Source organism: Corvus moneduloides, chromosome 4 (genome assembly GCF_009650955.1).
Source record: "Corvus moneduloides isolate bCorMon1 chromosome 4, bCorMon1.pri, whole genome shotgun sequence".
Taxonomy (NCBI): Eukaryota; Metazoa; Chordata; class Aves; order Passeriformes; family Corvidae; genus Corvus; species Corvus moneduloides.
In genome coordinates, this window is record NC_045479.1 from 71166043 (window position 1) to 71188804 (window position 22762).

Genomic DNA, 22762 nt, shown 5'->3' on the forward strand with positions numbered 1-22762 from the left:
TGAATTAGTCCTCTCATATAGGGAAAAATATTCTTCAGCACATGTCACCTTCCAGGCTATCAGCTGCATATTCTTTTCCAGCTGTGTGAGAGGAGGGAAATGCTGGGATTACTGGACATAGGAGCAGGGTCTTTAGACGGGGGTCACAGGTCTCCTGCTTTTTTTCTCTTATTCCTTCAGCTTCAGCATTTGATGGGTTGAACATTTGCAGAGGGTAATTGTGATATAGAATTTACCTTGAGTAAGCATCCAATACTTTTATGGGGCTGTATGGAGTAAAACTGGCTCTGTGAGATAAATAAATCTGGCTGAGACTCTTTTCAGAGAGACCCAATTAGAGAGAACCCTCTGCAAGCCTCAGAGATGCCCATTCTTTTACCCATCAACATTTTAAGATGCTGTGAGGGAAGAGGAATTAAAGCATCAGGGGAAGTTTGCTTTGTTGAAAACTCTACATCCCTGTGGGGTGGTTGCAGGTCTGCAAGACAGTTCATGTTTTAACACCCCTTAGTTGGCTACTGGGCTGGGCATGTGCTCCAGCAGAACCTTAATCCCAAAGTGCACCCAGCTTTTTGGGGGTCTGAAGCAAACCTGTCTCATTTTGCAGTGCCCTGGGACAGAGGATGAACAAGGTGGCTGTCTGGGATGAGATTCACCTGATTAGAAGTGCATATTTATGGTGTTGGAGTCTGCATTAGAGATCTCTTCTATGGAGCTGACGGAGTCTAGGGTGGAAATTACATTTTTTTAGGGTAGATGTCTGTATTTGGTAACATGAACTGTCCTCACTGCATGGATTTGTATTCTCCCTCTTGACAGAGAATGGCCAAGTGTACGTGCAGAAGAAGCCCACCATGTATCCACCCTGGAACAGCACTTTTGATGCCCACATCAACAACGGCCGGGTCATGCACATCGTGGTCAAGGACAAAAGCGCCGAAATGGTCTCAGAGACCACGGTGGAGCTCAAGGTGCTGGCAGAGAGGTGCAAAAAGAGCAATGGGAAGACAGAGATATGGGTGAGCATCGCTGTCCTCTCCTGCAGGATGTGCTGGGGAGCTGCTGCAGGGTAAGGGGATGCCTTGTGTCCGTGCCAGGCTGTGGCTGTCACCAGCAGGACAGCAGGGACTGGCTGCCACCCAAGGAATAATGTTTTGAGACTAATTGGGTGTGACTTGAGGGAGAGACTTGTCAGAAGAGAAGAGCTTGGCACTTTTATTTTACCTGCTGTGTTGAAATGTGCCCTGCGCTAGTGAGGATCCTGCTTCAGGTGAGCTGTGCCCACAAATTAATCTTTGCTGAGGAGACCCACTGGGAACAAGTGGTAGTATGAGTGGCTGAACGTGAGTTATTTTATTCTCTCTGGGGAAACAGCTTTAAAAATTTAATCTAATGTCAAGTAGCTGATTCACAGCTGCCTGAGTTCAGTTATGTCAGAGCAACTCCTTAAAAATCACTGAAGTTACGGTGGAGTAAATTTGAACAGTCTTCACAAGAGTGCTAAACGTAAGGTTGTGTTGCCTGGCAGTCCAAGCAAGAAAGATCTTGACAGAAGTCCTTAAAATGTAGTATCCAGTTTATACATAGTCCAGTGGATTCAGATTTCCAAAAGCAGTTACGGATAACGAGTCAGGTAGGTGGGAATTGCCAAGTCCAGTGGGAAGGCCCCTAAAAAAATGCCTGAGTAAGCTTGTAGCATCCCTCACGTTGACTGTAAAGAAGTTAGACTTGCAGAACTGAGTGCCTAAAAGATTTCAGCATCAGCTGTCTGAAGCTGGCTGGGTTTTCTGAAGTGCTCCCACTTTCCTCTTGCAGGGTCCATTGGGAACAAGTTTTCTCTATAGATAGTACTGGTGCTAATCTGGTGTCTCAAAACTGCCTACATCTTCTGTGGTTTAATCACATTCATCTCTCCTATCATGCTGCTCTGCTTGTTTGATATGAGGTGATCAGCCCTCCTCTCTCTGCAGTTGCTCCTACCCTGCCTTGTTGCCTCACATGGGTATGAGCAACCCAAAAATCAGCATTCATTGCTGTTCATCAGTTCCCACTGGGAAAAGGAGATCGCTTGAAAGTCATCTGAAATTATTTTTCCTTCTCTGAGTGACTATTTAATGGACTTTTTTTCTTGTTTTTCACTTATCTCAACCAGCTAGAACTGAAACCTCAAGGGCGAATGCTGATGAATGCAAGATACTTCCTGGAAATAAGTGGCAAGTGATTGTGTTTGTTAATTTATAGCTGTGATTTCTGGGCTGTGGGGAAGATGTGGTGTCTTCACTAAAAGCAGTGCCTATGTTATTACTGACTGCTCCCTAACAACAGACATAACTATTTGAAACAAAAACTCCAGAAAAGTCATTTTTATTGTGTGGTGGGGATGAAGACTGACTATTCTTCTGTGATTTGCAAGGCCAAGTTTTGGCTGGTTTACCACTAAATGGCAGATATTCCCATTATGCTAAACAAGACAGAACAGATACATAAGAAGCTGGCTTCCTCTGAAATCACTGTACTTTATGTACTACAAGAAATACACTGAGGAGCTGGAGTGAGTCCAGGGAAGGGAACAGAGCTGGGAAGGGGCTGGAGTGGCTGAGGGAGCTGGAAAGGGGCTCAGCCTGGAGCAAAGGAGGCTCCGGGGGGACCTTGTGGCTCTGCACAAGTCCCTGACAGGAGGGGGCAGCCGGGGGGGTCGGGCTCTGCTCCCAGGGAACAGGGACAGGAGAGAGGGAACAGCCTCAGGCTGGGCCAGGGGAGGCTCAGGGTGGATATTAGGGAAAATTTCTCATGGAAAGGGCTGCATTTTGCTTTGTTGAAGAAATGGATTGAATCCAAATGCTTGCTCTTATTCTCCCATTTTCATTGCCAAAATTCTCATACCCTCAGGTGGAGGGTGAAGCTGTGAGGTGCAGATATCTGGAAGGATTTTCCATTTAGAGAAACAGAGAAGCATTGAAAGCAGCCATGGCCATGCTGATATTTTCTGAACCGTCCCTCCCTTTAATATAGACTGGACTGCTGTTGTCTACTTGTGTGTTATAAGGTGTCAGAGAGGCCAAAGCATGGAAAATTCAAGTTGTGCTTCTATTGCAAATACCGAGATCAGCATCAGATCACACAGAGGGCCAGTTGCCACAGATTACTTTTGTGACTTGCTGTGCAATGCAGGAGTGAAACAAAGCAGAGATTGATTTCCTGTGTGAATCTCAGATTTGTAGGCACAAGCGTGTCTAGAAGTGCAGGAGTTCATGTGAAGTCAGAAGTGGTTTGTTTGCTGTTCCAAAAAGCTTAAAGGTGAGCTGTGAATAACAGCAAGGGCACAGCAAACAGCAAAGCAAGTGTTGGCATGGGAAAATAACAAGAAGAATATCCTAGAGACCTCAATATCTGCTTATTGACACACATGTATATGGACACAGAAAGGATTCTGTTAAATACCCATATATATAAGTATGTATACACGTGTGTTTGTGTCCACATATCAGTAATTATTAATTTTTATGTAATTTCACCTTTTTTAGGCATGCTTCTTCGGTGCCATACAAAGTTAAAGTTTAATGTTTAAACTATCTCTCCTTGGGAAATTTTTGTTCTACATTTCAAAAACAGCACTATGAATAGCCAAGAGAGCTCAGAGTCCCAAGTCTAAAGACATTTTAGTGTAGGAATGGTGGATAAAAACCATCCAAATGAGACTCGTGTGGGTTTCATAACATTATATTTCTTTAAGTAGTCATTCCCATGAGTGAATCATCAGCTTCAGTCACGTAGTGTTTGGGCAACTGCGTTTTCTCAAGGCACCTGATCAGGACAGGGTATGCTTAAATATCTTTCCTCTCCTACCAGATGCAAAGGACCTGGCTGACTGTGAGACTGAAGGCTTCTTCTCCTTGCACCAGCGCAGGGGAGCCATCAAACAGGCCAAAATCCACAATGTCAAGTGTCACGAGTTCACAGCCACCTTCTTTCCACAACCCACCTTCTGCTCTGTGTGTCACGAGTTTGTATGGTAAATGAAAATGGATCAATGCTGCTTCTCCTTTTAACCCTAGGAACCAGTTCTAGTGTCAGTGTGGCACTTGGGAACATGGTTTAGTGTTGGACTTGGCAGATCTGGGTTAATGGTTGGACTTGATTTTTTCCAACCTAAAGATTCTGTAATTCCCTGATGAATATCTGTGCTCCTGCTGTAGGACCCCTGACACCTTATGTGCAGAGTTATTGCACCAATTCAAGGATGTGGTTTGCAGCTGTAATTCCAACTGTGAAAATTCCCATCATTTTTTAATTTATTATTTACAAGTATTTTTGGGTTTGGCCAAATGCACAGGCATTTCTCATCGGTCCAGTTTGCTGTTTGGATATTGTGAAACTCAGAATGTGAATGTGTGCTGAAAAGGCTGTGAGAACAGAGAATCACTCCACCATTAGACTGAATGAAGATAATGAAATTAAATAAGCTCTGCAAAGAACGATAAAAAGCAGAGCAATTTTATTCTCTTTCTTTCGTAAATGCTGATCTCCTTTCTTCTGCTGAGGCATTCAGACAACTCAGAATTAACCACTTCTCTGTTTATTTCAGGGGTCTGAATAAACAAGGCTATCAATGCAGACGTAAGAAACTTTTTTTTATTTTCTCATTGTCATTATTTACTTAATCTTTTCTTAAGGAATTTCTTTATTAACATCCTGACACCTTTACTGTTGCAGAATGTAACGCTGCCATTCATAAGAAGTGCATTGATAAAGTAATAGCCAAGTGTACAGGATCAGCAATCAATAGCAGGGAAACAATGGTAGGTGCTATTACTATTACTATTATTATTATTACTATTGTTATTGTTATTATTAATTATTATTCTCTTTTTTAGAAATATTCAGTGCCATTCAGATCTCTCCTACATCACTGCAAAGCAACTTCTGATGAAGCAAAAGGTCCTGCTGAACTAAGGACTTTGTGATCTGATCTGTGCCCTTTGCTTTTTATGCTCCCAGTGGTTTCATTACCTCCTACTTAAGATTTAATCAAATGCAGCTGCAGAATAAGCAGTTGCTGAATCAGAATTGACATTTTTCTAATGCATAAAGTATAACTCAGAAGGAAGTCATGGACATGAGGTAGAGATTTTCTGGAGAAAACTCTTCCCTATCCAATGTCAGGCCAGATATCAGGCTGAATTTTCAGATTTGTGCTGGAACGTCCCATTCTGTGTTATCTGAAGCAGTCAGTGGGAGGTCTGACATCTCCACTATTATTTGCTTTATTTTTCTCATATCAGTTTATTCTAAACTTTGCTTTTTGGTAGGCAAAACCAGAACTTAAATTCCTGATAGTACTATTCTGTTTCCCTTGTGTCCTACAACTTCTGTTTACTCTCAGTCCCACCCTGGCTCCTGTTGTCCTTCTACCACTTTTAAGAGATGAGATTCCTCTCACTTCTCTTCTGACATCTCCAGGGTAGATGTAACCAACTTTGTCATCACCTTTCGTACTAAAAGAATTAAAACAGGCTCTTCCAAGGAGTGATTCATGATAACAAGTGTACCCATCCTTTGCAAGATGAGGTGAATAATTTTTAAAAGTACCAATGTTTTCCCAGTGAGTGTTAGGGGAGCCTGAGTATGGAAATGAGGCACAAGCAGTTCTTTGGTCAAGGCCAGGGATGAAATGACCCAATTCCCTCTGAATTGCAGTTATTATGTATCAAAATTTGGGTTTGTGTGCCTGATAGACAGTTTCTGCTTGGCAGTCATACCCAAGGAAAAGAGGGCAGTACACAACCCAGCTTCTGTAGTACACGTTTGGTTTTCCATGCGGAGCTGAGGTGGGAATGAGGAGTGGATTTTCAGCCTGGCTTTTGTCTTGCAGTTCCACAAGGAGAGGTTCAAGATTGACATGCCCCACCGCTTCAAGGTCTACAACTACAAGAGCCCCACCTTCTGTGAGCACTGTGGCACTCTCCTCTGGGGCCTGGCACGGCAGGGGCTGAAGTGTGATGGTGAGTCCCTGGTAAAGGTGGCACCAGCTGAGCACGGGAGGGGTCATTGTCTTTAGAGGGTGGCAGTCTGAAAATCCAAATCTCAATCTCATTTATCACCCTTCTTTGCAAAGCCAGTATAAGATGGCATCCAGGAGGGTGAAGGAATGGTCTACAGGACTATCCTTCAATGAAAATCATTCTTCAAGAATGAGGACAACTGTCCATGTACAGAGAGATATTTGATCCAGAAGGAGGATGAGTTGCTTTCCAAAGAGGCAAAGAACATCACAGTGACAATGTTATCTTCCCAAATCACCCCCAGTATCAATTTGCAAGCTCTATTTCCACTATCAGACCCAAGACACTTCACTGTCTTCCCAATCCTACACCAGTGGGAGGATCCTGTTCTGTGATTACTGTTTGTCTCTGAGTTAATAGACTGTAGAGTTTTGGTAGCCTGTACCTGCAAAGGCTGATGGATGCGGAAATGCAACCTCTGGCCAGAAGGAAATACAAAAATAGTCTCCACAGAGAACAAAAAAATGACCTGAATGCCATCTCAAGAGACATTTGAACTCTTTAAGCGGCTAAATTCTGCCCCTGGCCAGCATCAGTGCATGTTCCTGCCCAACTCTTTACAGTCTTCGTTGTCCTGACACCTCCTGTTCTTTCTTTCAGCGTGTGGCATGAACGTCCACCACAAGTGCCAGACAAAAGTAGCAAATCTTTGTGGAGTTAACCAGAAACTAATGGCTGAAGCTCTGGCAATGATAGAGAGCACTCAGCAGGTAAATAGTTCAAGCATTTTGAAATGCTCATCTCATAAGCAAAGACCTCTCCTAGATCTTGGCTTTTATGAGCCACACTCAAGAAGCCACAGTGTTGTTCATGAGCTTGGCACATGACTTTTGGCTCAAAAGTTTCCTGTTTTCTGTACCCCAGGCTCGCTGCCAGCGTGACAGTGAACAGATCTCCAGGGATGGACCTCTGGAAATTGGCTTCCCTGTTCCTGTGAAGGATGTGACACCACTTCAGGCCTTGCCAGCATCTACAACAGGAAAAAAAGGTAATTCCTCCTGGTGATAGGGGGCAGCAGCTTTGTTGTTGTTTGGTTTGTGTGTGGTTAGTTGGAGGTGACACAAGTGGGGAATTTATTTTCTAGTGAATTGTTCATGAGAGCCCCCCAGCCAAGAGCAAGAGAGACCCTTTCTGATCCCAGGGTATCAGTGACTCTTCCCAGCCACATCCCTTGGACATGGCAGAGACCCTGGATCCCAGCCTGGTTCCTTCTCTAGAGACCTGCACTTCCCCCATGCCATCCCAGCCTCTGGTGACATGATACACCAACCACCACTCCTTCAGTCGACCCCTGAAAACTCCTCTGACCTCGTGCTTGAGCACATCTCACCCCTCCACCAGCAATAATGTGCTTATGCCCTGCTTGGGCCTCATAGATTTAAAAATCTGAGTACTTTACAGAGAAACCAAGCTCTAAATGGGATAGTTGGAATCCTTCTGATCGCCATGGCCAATTCTCTTCCTGATTTCATATTTTTGGGTGGAAGTTGACTTTCAGTAGCTTTGAAAACCATTGGTAGATCCCCACTTCACTCACCCAGGAGCTGATCCAGGTGTCACAGCTGTCTATGCTAAAAGAACAAATGTTTAGGAGGGTAAATGAGAGCCTGTGCCCTTTGGCCCCCAAGGAGAAATGAATAATGTCCCCATCTGTGCTTATTTTTGTTCTGTCCTTCAAGTAGAACTGGCTAGGCTGATACGAATCAGTAAAGCCCCAGCTGGTTTCACATCTGTTTCACATGTGGGTCTGTTTGTCTGCTGAGTAGCGTTCTTGCAGTTCATGCTTTTAGAACAGCTTCAGCAATGGGATAAATCCAGCAAGGGACAAAATCTCTTACAAGTTCTTATAAATCCAGTTAGTAGAGTATTGAAAAAACTCTGAGTGATTCCACTCCAGGCTGGCTGGAATGGTTGATCTGGACTGCTTCACATCCAGAGCAGGAGCATGACATGAAAATACCATCCCACCTTTTCATGTGGCTTTGCCTAGGGTTTTGAAAAGAAAGACCTTGAAAAAATGGAACCATATCATAATGGCAAGCAGCAAGAAGGGCTGGAGAAGACAGGTGGCCAGAAATTAAGGGTTTGGTGCCACAAAACAGAAAGAGAGATGAAGGGGTTTGTAAAATGGTTTCTAAACAAGAAAAAAAGTCACTGAAGAAGATGGAATTTCCACTGGAGTAAAGTCTTCTCTGGAGAGAAAGCAATGTGGGAGCAGAGCCAATCTACTTAGACATGGCCACCATGCTTCTATTTGTTTGAAATACCCTTTTAAACCTCTAAACACAATACCTGTGAGTGTTCTGGGGATTTTCTGCTCCTGACCAGGAGTATATTTGAGTGCTTTGATGCGTGTTGCAGAGCCACAAGGCATCTCCTGGGAGATTCCGGTGGAGGGCACGGTGAAGGGGGAGTCTCTCATAGAGTCTGACTTGGGAGAACAGTTCCAGGAACAGCAAGAGCACCAAGTGCAGTTAAAACTGACCATCGAAGACTTTGTCCTACACAAGATGCTGGGGAAGGGCAGTTTTGGCAAGGTAAGTGTTGGGACTCAGACACCTCTGTGTGCATTTGCATGTTGCTTTGTGTGGCACTAAATAACATGTGGTTTGAAGGGACACGTGGGAAAAAACATGGAACCATTTAAGCTGGAAAAGACCTCTAAGGTTACTGCATCCACCTGCTAACCCAGAACTGCCAAGGCCATCACTAAACCATGTCCCCAAGTGCCACATCTGCATGTTTTTTGAACACTTTCAGGGATGGTGACTTCACCATTCTCCTAGGCAGCTTCTTCCAATGCCTGACCACTCTTTCAGTGAAGAATTTTTTTCTAATATCTCATCTCAACCTCCCCTGGAACAACTTGAGGTTGTTTCCTCTTGTCCTGTTGTTTGTTCCCTTGGAGCAGAGCCTGACCGCTACCTGGCTGTCCCCTCCTGTCAGGGAGTTGTGCAGAGCCACAGCGTCCCCCCTGAGCCTCCTTTTCCCCAGGCTGAGCCCTCCCACCTTCCTTAGCCCCTCCTGGTGCTCCAGCCCCTTCCCCAGCTCTGTTCTCTTCCCTGGACACTCCCCAGCCCCTCAATGTCTTTTTTTAGTGATGGACCCAAAACTGAATACAGGATTTGAGGTGTGGCCTCACCAGTGCCCAGTACAGGTCACTGTCCTGGCCCTGCTGCCAGGGCTGTGATGGCTGATAAATCTCCAAGTTTTCAAAGAATCCTTGCTCTGGCATGGCTGAATCCTGAACTTCATCTTCTCCTTGCCTTGTCCTTCTCTCTGTCCCATTAGTTGCTGTCTCATGACTGCCCATGAGAGGACAGGAATGCCCCAGGTAGGGCTTCAACTTCCCCTTCTCCACAGGTTGATGGGTCCTGGGCCTCCACAGAGAGCTGGTGGGACAGGTCTCTGTGCTGTCCCTCTTCATAGGGAGGTGGAAGCATGAGCTGAGAAGCTGAGTGTGGATCACCTCTGCTCTCCAGAGCAGCAGGTCCCCAGCTGGGAACAGGAACTTCTCCTTCCCAGCTCTGATCTGTGCTGGAGCATGAAGCAAATTTTGCAACAGCCAAGAATTTGTGCTTTTGAAACAAGAACCACCTGTTTTCAGTGGATTAATTAATCCTGATGATCTGTGGATTGTTTCTCCTCATTGCAGATCCACTTGCACTTCCCCTGGAAGGGGACTCATATTACTCAGTGCCAGCACAAAGCTGCATGAAGGAATTTCAGAGGGACTCACCATTGTATTTTCACAGCCAATAAGGAGGATTATCATTATGGATCACACTGCTCACATCCCACATCTTTCCAAGGGGGAAACTGTGCCTTGACAAAGGGCTGCTTTTTGCCTGCTAAATGATCTGGAGCAATTGCTGCAGCCAGTTCTTAAAGTGGTCAAAAATTTTGCTGTGTTCATTTTTCATTAAAATCATAGTCATAGAATGGTTGGAAGGGACCTTAAAGATCACCTAGTTCCAACTCAGGGATATTTTCCACTAGAATGTGTTGTGTCTACCTGTCATGTCCACAGTTTGCATGGGAACCAGAGCTGAGGCATCTCATGCTAAGCCAGAATACCCCAAAACCCACATTCCAGATCCTGGACTCAAGTGCATAGATATCACAGAAACATTTTTATTGGAAGGAAGGGACCTCTGGAGGTCTTCTAATCTAAACCATTCCTCAAAATAGGTCTAATGTGATGAGGTTGCTCAGGTGTTTGAATGGCTCCACTGAAGCAGATTCTGTGCCTTATTTTAGCCCTCATGCTGACATGGACTCTCCAAGCCTGCAAGCTTCTGCATCTCTCTGAAGTGCACACTGCGGGTGTGGAGAGGATGGGGCATCTTGTGTCTTTCTGCAACAAAAAGTCACCCACAAGCTTCCTGTGTTGGTGTCGCTCCTGGAGCCCTCATTTGCTTGGAGCGAGATTCACTTCCCCACAGAGGGGACAAGGTGTGCAGATCTCAGTGCCTGGGGGGTCTCTCCAGCTCTGCGTGGTCCTGGGAGGTTGGGAGCCAGATCCATGAGGATGTGTCCCACCACCACCTCTGCATGAGGTCTGGCATTGCCTACCTGCTCCTTGGAAGTCACGGCACAGGTCACAAATGTAGCACATTCCCCAGTTTCCCCAGGAGAGCAGTGCCCAGCACAAAAACGAGGGTAAAAAGGGTGCCTGCAGCATCAGCACAGTGAGCATTTCTGGTCATTCAGTGCAGAGACAGAGGGAGGCTCTACTCTCTGTCTGGTGCTACAAAGTGAAATGCAGCAGTAGCCAAAAGGGTAAATAAAACTTTTGTCAGGGCTAAAACATGTCAGAGCTCACTCAGTAAATAGTGTCTGGTAAAGAACTTCAAAGACCTCTTTGATGAATCTTACACATTTAGTCAGTCTATAGAAACAGGGTCAACAGGCTGTTAGTGTGATGATCAGGACTGTCACTGCCTTCCAGCAGCTACTTCTTTGCTCTGTGGTCTCTACAAAACCTTTCTCTTCTGCTCCAGGCCTCATTTCCCCTGCCTATAAAAACAGACAGAGGTTGTAACTCCTGCGGGATGTGTTTTCTCAGAGAAGAACTTCTGCAAAAGCATGGGGAACTCACCCTGTTTGCTCAGACCTGCTGACTGGGAGGAAGGAGAGAAAGGCATCTGATATAAAAACTGGTCTAACTACTGGTGGACATAATTTTCCAGCTGCTGAGGATCTGGTGCAGGGTATTTGCATTTCAAATGCTGACAAAGCAATATTCTGTGTTTTGTTATTTGAAGTTAGAAAACAGGAAATGTATCTCGGGAGCATTTGCATGAGGATGGTTTCTGTTATCAGAGGTGTTGGCTCTCTGGCTTGTCCTGTCCATCTGGGCATGTAGGACCCTCCTCCTGCAATTGCCAAGAACTTCTCATCCTTCCCCAGGGCTCAACTTCAGAAAACTATTCTGGGTGTGGGGAGCAAACTCAAAGCCTACAAAGTCTTTAATGGCAGAATGGGGCCTTAGACATTAAGGTTTTTAAAGTGTACCCCAGTGAATTCCCAGGAGCTCAGCTCCCACCCTCACATGGCTGTTCTCAGAGGAGATAATCCCTCTTTCTGAGCAGCTGTTTCCACCTTAGGTGTTCCTGGCCGAGCTGAAGAGCACAGACCAGTATTTTGCTGTGAAAGCCCTGAAGAAGGACGTGGTGCTGATGGATGATGATGTTGAGTGTACGATGGTGGAGAAGAGAGTCCTCTCCTTGGCTTGGGAACACCCATTCCTGACCCATGTCTTCTGCACGTTCCAGACCAAGGTAAGACAAGGATATTCCACTTTCTTCCACAGTCTGAGAATGCTTTACTGAAATACGGATGCTTGGTGAAGGGCTTCAGCCTTCTGGGGTGTACTTTGGACAGGATGTGGTGCCAAGGGAAGGTTAAGCACTTGGGAAGTGGCTCTAGAAATTTAATCTTTCTCCACATTATTCTGGAGGTGGGATGGTGTATTTGAGGATTATGGCATCCCAGGCTCATTGAGGTAAAATCTGCTCTTAAAATCTGCATCCTGGTACCCTGGGCCAAGGATGTGCAAAGGCTACACCTGCAGCCAGGGTAAGGATGTGCCCACACTGATGTGTTATTTGAACCTCTCAGACCATGAAGCGTTGTGCTGCAGTGTCTCGGTTTTGAAAGACAGGTGTCTGCTAAGGAAGGCAGAGGCCCCCCTTGAAGTGGCAGATATAACCCCTTTTCCCTCCAAGTTATTATATTTTGAAATCAAGAGCCTTTAGGCGAAGATGTGGGAAATAGGAATAACAGTTCTTTACTATATATATATATATGTATATAACCAGTCAAACAAAACAACAACAACAAAGGCAGTAACAGCAATCACAAACCCAGTGCCAGCCTTCTCGGCTGTCAGGTTATTTCCCCTCGGGTGCAGTTCCGCTCGCAGCCGGCAGGGGCGCTGGCGGCTCCCGGTGAGCAGGGCAGGTGCGATGGTTCCCCCGCGGCTGCAGGGGGCGCTCCGGAGCGAGCTCGGAACACACGCGGCACCGGTGCACCGGGATCCCGGGAAGGGATGGAACAAAGGCTTCACAAACCGCTGGGCAGTTGATCCCGGGCTCTCAGGAACAGCAGGCTGGAAACGGCAGGGACAAACGCAAATCCCGGGTGGCAGACGAGATGTATCCAGATGGGAAAAACCCACGGAGGCCCAGGCAGGCAGGGCGAGCAGGGCTACAGCGTAGCGAAAGCTCGAAGCAGCAGCGGAGCAGGGCAGCCACAGCTCGGTCTCCAGCAGGGCAGGGAAAGCGGCTTTTGGGGTCCCGGCGTTGTTTCCAGCAGGAAGAAAGAACGGCCAAAAAGAAAGAAGCAGCAGCTCCTTTCTCTGCAGTTTCTCTCTCCGGACGCTCAGAGCGAACTGACCCCACACCCAGGTGTAGACAAAGGAGTAGCCAGGTCCGCCCCACTCCCCTTTTGTCTTTCTTAAGTACAGCTATTTGTCCCCTAGCAACATGCATATGGGAGAAAATTCCTTTAACAGAGAAAAAACAGACTAAACTAAAACCCCAACATTATCCACCCCGAATTTTTTCCCATACTAACATGTTACATGAAACTTAACTTTTTTAACCATATAAATCTATGCATTACCCAAATTATATACAAATATACATGCTGATACTGATACAAGTACAGAGCCATGGGTAGTTCACCCTAAAACAAGGTCCCCTTGAGGTAAGCATCGGGTCTCTCCATCCTTTTGCATCACCCACCAGGTGCAACCTGGTCCCTGAGCAAAAACAACCCCACGGATGGGTTTGTCTTTGCTCAAGGCAGACTTTACCCAAACAGTTTTTCCAAGCATACCTCTCATGTGCACCACTGGAACCTTATCCCCGTCTGTTGTTTGTAGGGGTTCAGATTGGGCAGGGCCTGCTCGGCTGGTGGAACCTCGAGTGTTAACTAACCAGGTGGCTCTTGCTAAATGCATCTCCCAGTTTTTGAAAGTCCCCCCACCCAGTGCCTTCAAGGTGGTTTTAAGCAGTCCATTACACCGCTCAACCTTCCCAGCTGCTGGTGCATGGTAAGGGATGTGGTACACCCACTCTATGCCATGTTCTCTAGCCCAGGTGTTTATAAGGCTGTTCTTGAAATGAGTCCCATTGTCAGACTCGATTCTCTCAGGGGTGCCATGCCTCCAAAGGACTTGCTTTTCCAGGCCCAGGATGGTGTTCTGGGCAGTAGCGTGAGGCACAGGGTAGGTCTCCAGCCACCCAGTGGTGGCTTCTACCATTGTGAGCACATAGCGCTTGCCTTGGCGGGTTTGAGGCAGTGTGATGTAATCAATCTGCCAGGCCTCCCCATACTTGTATTTGGACCATCGCCCGCCATACCACAGAGGCTTCACCCGCTTGGCCTGCTTGATCGCAGCGCATGTCTCACAATCATGGATAACCTGGGAGATACTGTCCATGGTTAGATCCACCCCTCGGTCTCGTGCCCACTTATAGGTGGCATCTCTGCCCTGATGACCTGAGGCATCATGGGCCCATCGAGCTAGGAACAGTTCTCCTTTATGTTGCCAATCCAAGTCTATCTGGGACACCTCTATTTTCGCAGCCTGATCTACCTGTTTGTTGTTACGATGTTCTTCATTAGCCCGGCTCTTGGGGATGTGAGCATCTACATGACGGACCTTCACGGATAGCTTCTCTACCCGAGTGGCAATGTCTTTCCACTCTTCAGCAGCCCAGATTGGTTTTCCTCTGCGCTGCTAGTTTGCCTTATTCCACCTTTCCAGCCAACCCCACAGAGCATTGGCTACCATCCATGAATCAGTGTAGAGGTAGAGCTTTGGCCACTTCTCTCTTTCAGCTATGTCCAGAGCTAATTGGACAGCTTTGAGCTCAGCAAATTGGCTCGATCCACCTTCTCCTTCAGTAGCCTGTGCAACTTGTCGTGTGGGGCTCCATACAGCGGCTTTCCATTTCCGGCTAGCGCCTACAATTCGGCAGGAACCATCAGTGAAGAGGGCGTATTGTCTTTCACTCTCTGGTAGCTCGTTATATGGTGGGGCTTCTTCGGCACGTGTCACCTGCTCCTCTTCTTCTTCAGAAGATAACCCAAAAGTCTCACCTTCCGGCCAGTTCGTAATTATTTCCAAGATCCCAGGGCGACTTGGGTTTCCAATTCGGGCGCGCTGCGTGATGAGGGCAATCCATTTGCTCCAAGTAGCGTCGGTGGCGTGATGCGTGGAGGGAATCTTTCCTTTGAACATCCACCCCAGCACCGGTAGTCGGGGTGCCAGGAGGAGTTGTGCCTCTGTGCCGATTACTTCTGAGGCAGCCTGGACTCCTTCATAAGCTGCCAGGATTTCCTTCTCTGTGGGAGTGTAGTTGGCTTCAGATCCTCTGTAGCTTCGGCTCCAGAATCCCAGTGGTCGGCCCCGAGTCTCACCAGGCACCTTCTGCCAGAGGCTCCAGGACAGACCCTTGTTCCCGGCTGCAGAGTAGAGCACGTTCTTCACCTCTGGTCCTGTCCTGACTGGGCCAAGGGCTACGGCGTGAGCAATTTCCTGTTTGATCTGGGCGAAGGCCTGCTGCTGTTCAGGGCCCCAGTGGAAATCATTCTTCTTGCGGGTAACCAGGTAGAGAGGACTCACGATCTGGCTGTACTCGGGAATGTGCATCCTCCAGAAACCTATAGCACCTAGGAAAGCTTGTGTTTCCTTCTTGTTGGTCGGCGGAGACATTGCTGTGATCTTATTGATGACCTCAATGGGAATCTGACGTCGTCTATCTTGCCACTTTACTCCCAGGAACTGGATCTCTCGGGCAGGTCCCTTGACCTTGCTCTTCTTGATGGCAAAACTAGCTTGCAGGAGAATTTGAATTATTCTCTCTCCTTTCTCAAACACTTCGGTTGCGGTGTTCCCCCACACAATGATGTCATCAATGTACTGCAGATGTTCTGGAGCCTCACCCTTTTCTAGTGCAGTCTGGATCAGTCCATGACAGATGGTGGGACTGTGCTTCCACCCCTGGGGCAGTCGATTCTAGGTGTACTGCACGCCCCTCCAGGTGAAGGCAAACTGAGGCCTGCACTCTGCTGCCAGAGGAATGGAGAAAAATGCATTGGCAATGTCAATAGTGGCGTACCACTTTGCTGCTTTGGACTCCAGCTCGTACTGGAGCTCCAACATGTCTGGCACGGCAGCGCTCAACGGTGGAGTCACTTCATTCAGGGCACGATAGTCCACAGTCAATCTCCATTCCCCGTCAGACTTGCGCACAGGCCAGATGGGGCTGTTGAAGGGTGAGTGGGTCTTGCTGACCACCCCTTGACTCTCCAGCTCGCGGATCATCTTGTGGATGGGGATCACAGCATCTCGATTTGTCCGATACTGCCGGCGGTGCACTGTCGAGGTGGCAATTGGCACTCGTTGCTCTTCCACTTTCAGGAGCCCAACTGCAGAAGGATTCTCAGATAGTCCAGGCAGGGTGTTCAATTGCCTAATGCCCTCTGCCTCCACAGCAGCAATCTCAAATGCCCACCTGAGTCCTTTTGGGTCTTTGTAGTAGCCATTCCGGAGGAAGTCTATGCTCAGAATACACGGGGCCTCTGGGCCGGTCACAATCGGATGCTTTTGCCACTCCTTCCCAGTCAGGCTCACCTCAGCTTCCAAAAGGGTCAACTGCTGTGATCCCCCGGTCACCCCAGCGATGGATACAGGTTCTGCCCCCACATGTCCCGATGGCATTAAAGTACACTGTGCTCCAGTATCAACCAATGCATCATATTTTTGTGGCTCTGATGTGCCAGGCTATCGGATCCACACCGTCTAGAAAACTCGGTTCTCCCGTGCCTCTTCCTGGCTAGAGGCAGGGCCCCTCTAGCCCTGGTTATCATTCTTTCCCTGGGCGTACATGCTCGAGGTACCTTCAAGGGGATCCGACATATCATCCTCCCTTCTGTAGTGCCTGGCAGCTCGGTCACGGGAGGCTGAGGCTACCTTCACCTTAGCGGAACCCCCTCGGTTAGTGCCTCCCTCCTTGAGTTCACGCACCCGCGCTGCCAGGGCAGAGGTGGGTTTCCCATCCCACCTTCTCATGTCTTCCCCATGCTCACACAGGAAAAACCACAGCTCAGCTCGTGGGGTGTACCCTCTCTCTCTCGCAGGGGGACGACGGGCTCTGACTTGGGGGCCTGTGACTCGCACTGGTGCCACGCTGACCCTCCTCATCTCTTCCCTCATCTCCTCCCTCATCTCTTCCCTCATCTCCTTCATCTCCTCTTTGAGGTCCTGGACCACAGCAGAGACATGAGCTTTCAGCGGGCCATTGATCATGCTGTCATAATGCCTGAGCCTGTTGGCAACAGAGCCCACTGTTTCTCGGGTATTGTCAGCATCAATCGTTGCAATGAAGGTGGTGTATTGTGATGGCCCTAGCCTTGCCAGGTTCCACATCATCTGTCCTGTGCACCTGACCTTATCGGGGTCATTATCATGCTGTCCATCCTTCCCAAAGAGTACCTCTAATATTGCCACCTCTCTTAGCTGTTGGATCCCTTGCTCGAGTGTCTTCCACTGCATTCTATGATGATACTCCTGCATTCTTTCTTTGTGAATGAACCTTTCTCTCACACTCATTAAGAGCCGCTCCCAAAGAGAGAGAGGCCTTGGCTCCCTCACAAATATCTGGTCCACACCTGGGTCCTGGGTCAACGATCCCAGATACCTTGCCTCACCACTATCCAGTTGCACACTTGTGCCCATAAGGTCCCAAACCCGAAGCAGCCAGGTGGTATAAGGCTCACGCCCCCTTCGCACAATGTCGTTTCGCATAGCACGGAGACTGTCGTGCGACAGGGACTCAGTGATGACTTCTGGCTCTGGCTCTCCTGCTGGTTGTGAGGGCCCTGGTTGCCCATCATCATTAACTGGTCGTACTGATTTGGTCTTATACTTCCTCCTTTGCACAGGGGCGACTGCTGCTGGCTGTGGTTGTCCTTGTGGTTCAGCTGAAGCCTGGATGGTTGTAACATCCGTGGGTTCCACTGCTGCACCATCGGACTCACCCTCTTTGGGGCAGGGAGAGGGTTTTTCACTAGCTGAGGAGGTGTATTCCCTTAGCAATTGGCATATCTCCTGGCGCACCTGGCCCATCTCCTGGCACATCTCCTTGCGCACCTGGCCCATCTCCTGGCATATCTCCTGGCGCACCTGACCCATCTCCTGGCATATCCCCTGGCGCACCTGACCCATCTCTTGGCACATCTCCTGCATCCCTTTTGCCAGTACCCCCACCCAGTTTGGGTAGTCCATTTCTGAGGTGGACTGTTGGGCAGTATCAGTCTGTGGGGCGGGATCTCTAGTGTCTGGGGCTGTGGCAGGCTCTGGCTCTGGGGTAGGATCTCTAGTGTCTGGGGCCGTGTCAGGCTCTGGGGCAGGATCAGGCTCTGGGGTAGGAACTCTACTCTCTGGGGCCATGTCAGGTTCTGGGGCAGGATCAGGCTCTGGGGTAGGATCTCTAGTCTCTGGGGCTGGTGTCCGGGTAGATATCCAAGCCAATCTCAACTTATCCTTGAATGCTAAATAGAGTAGGCCTATCAGCAGCAGATGGTTAGTATTCAGAGGGAATTTAAACCCTTCGAAAATTGATGGGGTGGGCCCAAAGAACTGGTTGAGGGGTTGGGAGAAAACTTCCCCTGGTGTCATTTCCTCACAGAAGGTACCATTGTTAACATAACCCCAAAAACATGTGCTCAGTGTGTGATAGCTGTTTATCCATGTGCCCACATTCCGGAGGAAGTTAAAAACCCATGAATTCCTCACCTTCTCGACCCATAACGCAAGCTGGATAACAGCAATGGTAGCCTTAGTCAGAGGACCCATATTCAAGTAAGGAGCTGCAAAGGGGAAGAATATAGCCACGGCCACATGCCACCCGAACCAGGGTAAACTAGACCACATAGTGCTGCCTAACAAGGTTCCAATATCCAGCACACAAAATAAAGTTATCGAGGAACTGTTATTCCTTTTTCACCTCTATCTCTTAATGCCCTTAGGCCCCACGTTGGGCGCCAAGATCTGTCTCGGTTTTGAAAGACAGGTGTCTGCTAAGGAAGGCAGAGGCCCCCCTTGAAGTGGCAGATATAACCCCTTTTCCCTCCAAGTTATTATATTTTGAAATCAAGAGCCTTTAGGCGAAGATGTGGGAAATAGGAATAACAGTTCTTTACTATATATATATATATGTATATAACCAGTCAAACAAAACAACAACAACAAAGGCAGTAACAGCAATCACAAACCCAGTGCCAGCCTTCTCGGCTGTCAGGTTATTTCCCCTCGGGTGCAGTTCCGCTCGCAGCCGGCAGGGGCGCTGGCGGCTCCCGGTGAGCAGGGCAGGTGCGATGGTTCCCCCGCGGCTGCAGGGGGCGCTCCGGAGCGAGCTCGGAACACACGCGGCACCGGTGCACCGGGATCCCGGGAAGGGATGGAACAAAGGCTTCACAAACCGCTGGGCAGTTGATCCCGGGCTCTCAGGAACAGCAGGCTGGAAACGGCAGGGACAAACGCAAATCCCGGGTGGCAGACGAGATGTATCCAGATGGGAAAAACCCACGGAGGCCCAGGCAGGCAGGGCGAGCAGGGCTACAGCGTAGCGAAAGCTCGAAGCAGCAGCGGAGCAGGGCAGCCACAGCTCGGTCTCCAGCAGGGCAGGGAAAGCGGCTTTTGGGGTCCCGGCGTTGTTTCCAGCAGGAAGAAAGAACGGCCAAAAAGAAAGAAGCAGCAGCTCCTTTCTCTGCAGTTTCTCTCTCCGGACGCTCAGAGCGAACTGACCCCACACCCAGGTGTAGACAAAGGAGTAGCCAGGTCCGCCCCACTCCCCTTTTGTCTTTCTTAAGTACAGCTATTTGTCCCCTAGCAACATGCATATGGGAGAAAATTCCTTTAACAGAGAAAAAACAGACTAAACTAAAACCCCAACATGCAGCTAGCCTGGATCAAAGCCAGCTTGAGAATCTCTGGGTTTGGAGGACAAACATGCTATCACTCACTTCTTTGCCCCCAGTTACTGTTAAATGGCATCAGGCACTGGTGGTTCTGCAGTTCAGAGGGGCAGCATCACCTGAAATCTCATTTGTGACTCCAAATCAAAACTGAAGTGACATTTAAGTAATACACATCTTTTCATGGCCCTACATGCCAACATCCACCAGCTGCTTAGCTTTCCAGAGCTTTTCCTACAGCCACAACCATTAGTCTTAACACCAAAGAACACATAAGGTGTAGAAAGAAACAATGGAAGTTTGAGAGTTTGTCTCATCTGTCCGACCTACTCAAACAACTCCTGAGAGATGATTGATATCTCTTATCTCCAATTCAGAGCAGCACTGCCTCGTGCTGGGTTTTTTTTAGGATGCTCCCAGTCCCTGCTCAGCCTCAGGATTTAGTGGCACAAGCCACTGCTCAGTGTGAAGTAAGGACCTGCTCAGTGAGAGACTCTTGTGCAGGGTCAGGAGAAACAAATATAACCCCTGTGGTATATCCCAATCATCTGTGGGATATGGCACCTGTTTAAAGATAGGTTAAATTTATACCAGGGAACATCTGGGAGCTGCCGTAGGTGAGGTGACACCGAGCCCAGGCATTCATGTTTAACTCCTTTGGGATTGACAGTGAGGATAGTGTGTCCTGGGAATGGATCCTTGACTGGCAAGGAAAGGAATTAACTCCCTACTTGAGAGCAGCTGGTTTTCAGAGAAAAATACAAATGCCACAACTCCAAAAGCAAAGACAATCAAGATTTAATTGAAGAGACAAAACGCTCACAGTAGTCACAGCTCTATGAGGGGGCCTTTACTCCAGGGAATGCTGCCTGTATCTCCAGAGGGATGCTGACTGAGGCCAGCAGCTGAACCATGCTGTCTGTGCTCCAGCCTGGTCCAGCCTGGTCTGGAAGCTGTAGGTCAGGTTCAGGATGGACACAGTAGGGACACTCTGCAGCTCTGGGTTCAGGCAGTGCAGGCCTGCAAGTGTCCACTTCCCTTATGAGACCATGGCAAAAAGAGGAGAGACCAAATGGAGTCGTGTCAGGATCCAGGTGGGATTTACTGACCGTTTAAGGGTGTGCTTCCAGCCTGGAAGCCATGGAAAACCTGAAGGATGGAAAAGCAATGAGTGACTGAAAAATTCATAGTGCCAGGCTCAAAAACCCTGTCAATTTATTTCTACACTTACGGGCAGCAGCACAGGATTGCCATCCTGTCATGGAGAAAGAATCTCCATCCATCTCATCCCAAGCCCTCACTGCCACTTAAAGCTGTGTGATCTCCCCATCTTTCCCCCAAGTTCACAAAAAGAGTAGCCGGAATGGGGCTGCCAAGACCAAAGCTGCTCTGGGCTCTGATTAATTTTCAGCTCCTGTTTTTTCTCCTCTGACCTTTGCAAGCCAGCAGCGATCACTCAATGCATGAAAGCCACCCAGAGCAGGGGGGCTGTGAGAAGCCTTGGATGGTGTTTCGTGGCTCAAAGGACAGCGTGGTTCAGTCAGAATGTCTTCTATAGCAATCATTTTAGGATCATGGAATAGTTTGGGTTGGAAGGGACCTTAAAGATCATCTATTTCCAACCCCCCTGCCATGGGCAGACGCCACAGCACCGCTGTGTAGAGTCCCTCTATGGATTTTATTATTGAAAATTTGACATTTTTTTGTTTTTTTAAAGTTTCATTGGATAGACAAGTAGGTTCAAACAGAAACATATGTGCCAATGCCTTTCTGAATCCTTCATGCTTTGGCTTACCTGAGCTGCTCCAGGTGCTGAGTGTCTCTGCAAAGGACAGTAAAAACAGGAATATTCCTACACCAAAACAAGGACCTCAGTAGTCCACATGTTTCCAGAAGGGGAAAACAAAAAAAGCCCTGTAATCTGTTGACAGTTGCCTGAGCTCTGGGATGAGATTCTTCCTCACCTCCACCCAGGTAATGAGTGCTCAGTTGTGTAAAGCTGGACAGGTTTTAATTGGTACCAGGCACTTAAAGCTTCTCTTCACTCCTGTGGGGTCTGAATGATCAGTGTTTTCAAAACTCAGAATACCTTTCTTGTTTTACTGCATGAGAATAAATGCAAGCCCATGGTGTTTGGTTTTTTTTGTCTAATCTCTTTTTGAATTTGACTGTTTTATTTTACTGAAGTCATCTCTGTATCCAGATACTCAGCTGACACAATTACATAGTGTGAATTTTAACAACGAGCTCAGAGAAATATTCTGCTGCATTAGATTTGAAGGGATGCTGTTATGTTAAAGAGGAGGAAAAACATGTTTATAATTCTGTGAGATCCTAAAATCAGTAATGCCCAAACAGTGACTAGCACCCCAGTGCTTATGTTTTATTCTTTTTTGCATTTCACTGATCTTCTGCCATAAAAATAGGCTTTCCCTTTCTGAAAGTCACTTTTATTTCTAACTGCCTCTTTACATCATTGACCAAGTTTTATTAACACCCTTTACCTAAATGCAAATTAAATCTTGAAGCATTTTGACTTGTAGCACAAAATAGCACCAGAGGAGACTATCTCAACCCAAAAGAGAAGTAATCGTTACTGCAATTTAAAAGAAAATATTACAGAAATGTTTATTTTCTGCTTTACTGTTGTATGGTATGTTTGCTCCTGATGGTGAGCCCTTTTCACATGCTCTGTTACCTTCATGGGCTTAATACTGACTGAAAAATCTCATACACTGGCAGGAAGGAGAAAAGAATTGTAAAACGGGAGTGTGGTCCTAATTTGAAAATTCTCAGGCTCTGTTTTCCATGAGTATTTTCAGATTTCTCACCAAAATATCTCCTCAGAGGTTACTTCAGTTCCTGAAATATTTTTTTTTCCAAGTGCAATTTCAGGTTTTTTCTCTCTCTGACTGGCTGTTGAGGGGCAGGGCTGATTTCTTTGCCCTGGACTGGAGCATGGGGTTGGCACATGGGCATTTCACACCTTTAGGATGCTCAGCTCTACTGCCTGTTTGTGCCATGGACCTACTGAACACCCCTAGCTCCATCCTCCCCCTTTTTTGGGGGTGATACATCAGCTTGAAAACATCTGTCCATCCTCGTAATATTTTGAGCTTGGAAAAAATCTGATTCAAGGCCAAATTTGAACCAGCTGATGGGAAAGTTGAGGAAAGCTTTGAGGATTTTGCCTCTTGCAGCCAACA

At 47.6% G+C, this 22762-nt stretch overlaps 1 protein-coding gene across 2 annotated transcripts in view; it reads left to right on the forward strand.

The window, feature by feature from the left end:
* The window catches only part of PRKCQ (protein kinase C theta), a 61871-nt gene that overhangs the window by 22178 nt on the left and 16931 nt on the right, over positions 1 to 22762 (forward strand). Inside the window, exons 4-13 of one of the 2 annotated variants that reach the window (XM_032107203.1) lie at positions 820 to 1019; positions 2153 to 2213; positions 3850 to 4012; positions 4586 to 4617; positions 4714 to 4799; positions 5873 to 6002; positions 6663 to 6772; positions 6927 to 7050; positions 8424 to 8599; positions 11672 to 11845. In XM_032107203.1, the coding sequence (XP_031963094.1) occupies positions 820 to 1019; positions 2153 to 2213; positions 3850 to 4012; positions 4586 to 4617; positions 4714 to 4799; positions 5873 to 6002; positions 6663 to 6772; positions 6927 to 7050; positions 8424 to 8599; positions 11672 to 11845 (1256 nt within the window). Of the gene's footprint in view, positions 1 to 819; positions 1020 to 2152; positions 2214 to 3849; positions 4013 to 4585; positions 4618 to 4713; positions 4800 to 5872; positions 6003 to 6662; positions 6773 to 6926; positions 7051 to 8423; positions 8600 to 11671; positions 11846 to 22762 lie in introns of those variants that run through there. The other variant, XM_032107204.1, reaches the window with a different exon arrangement.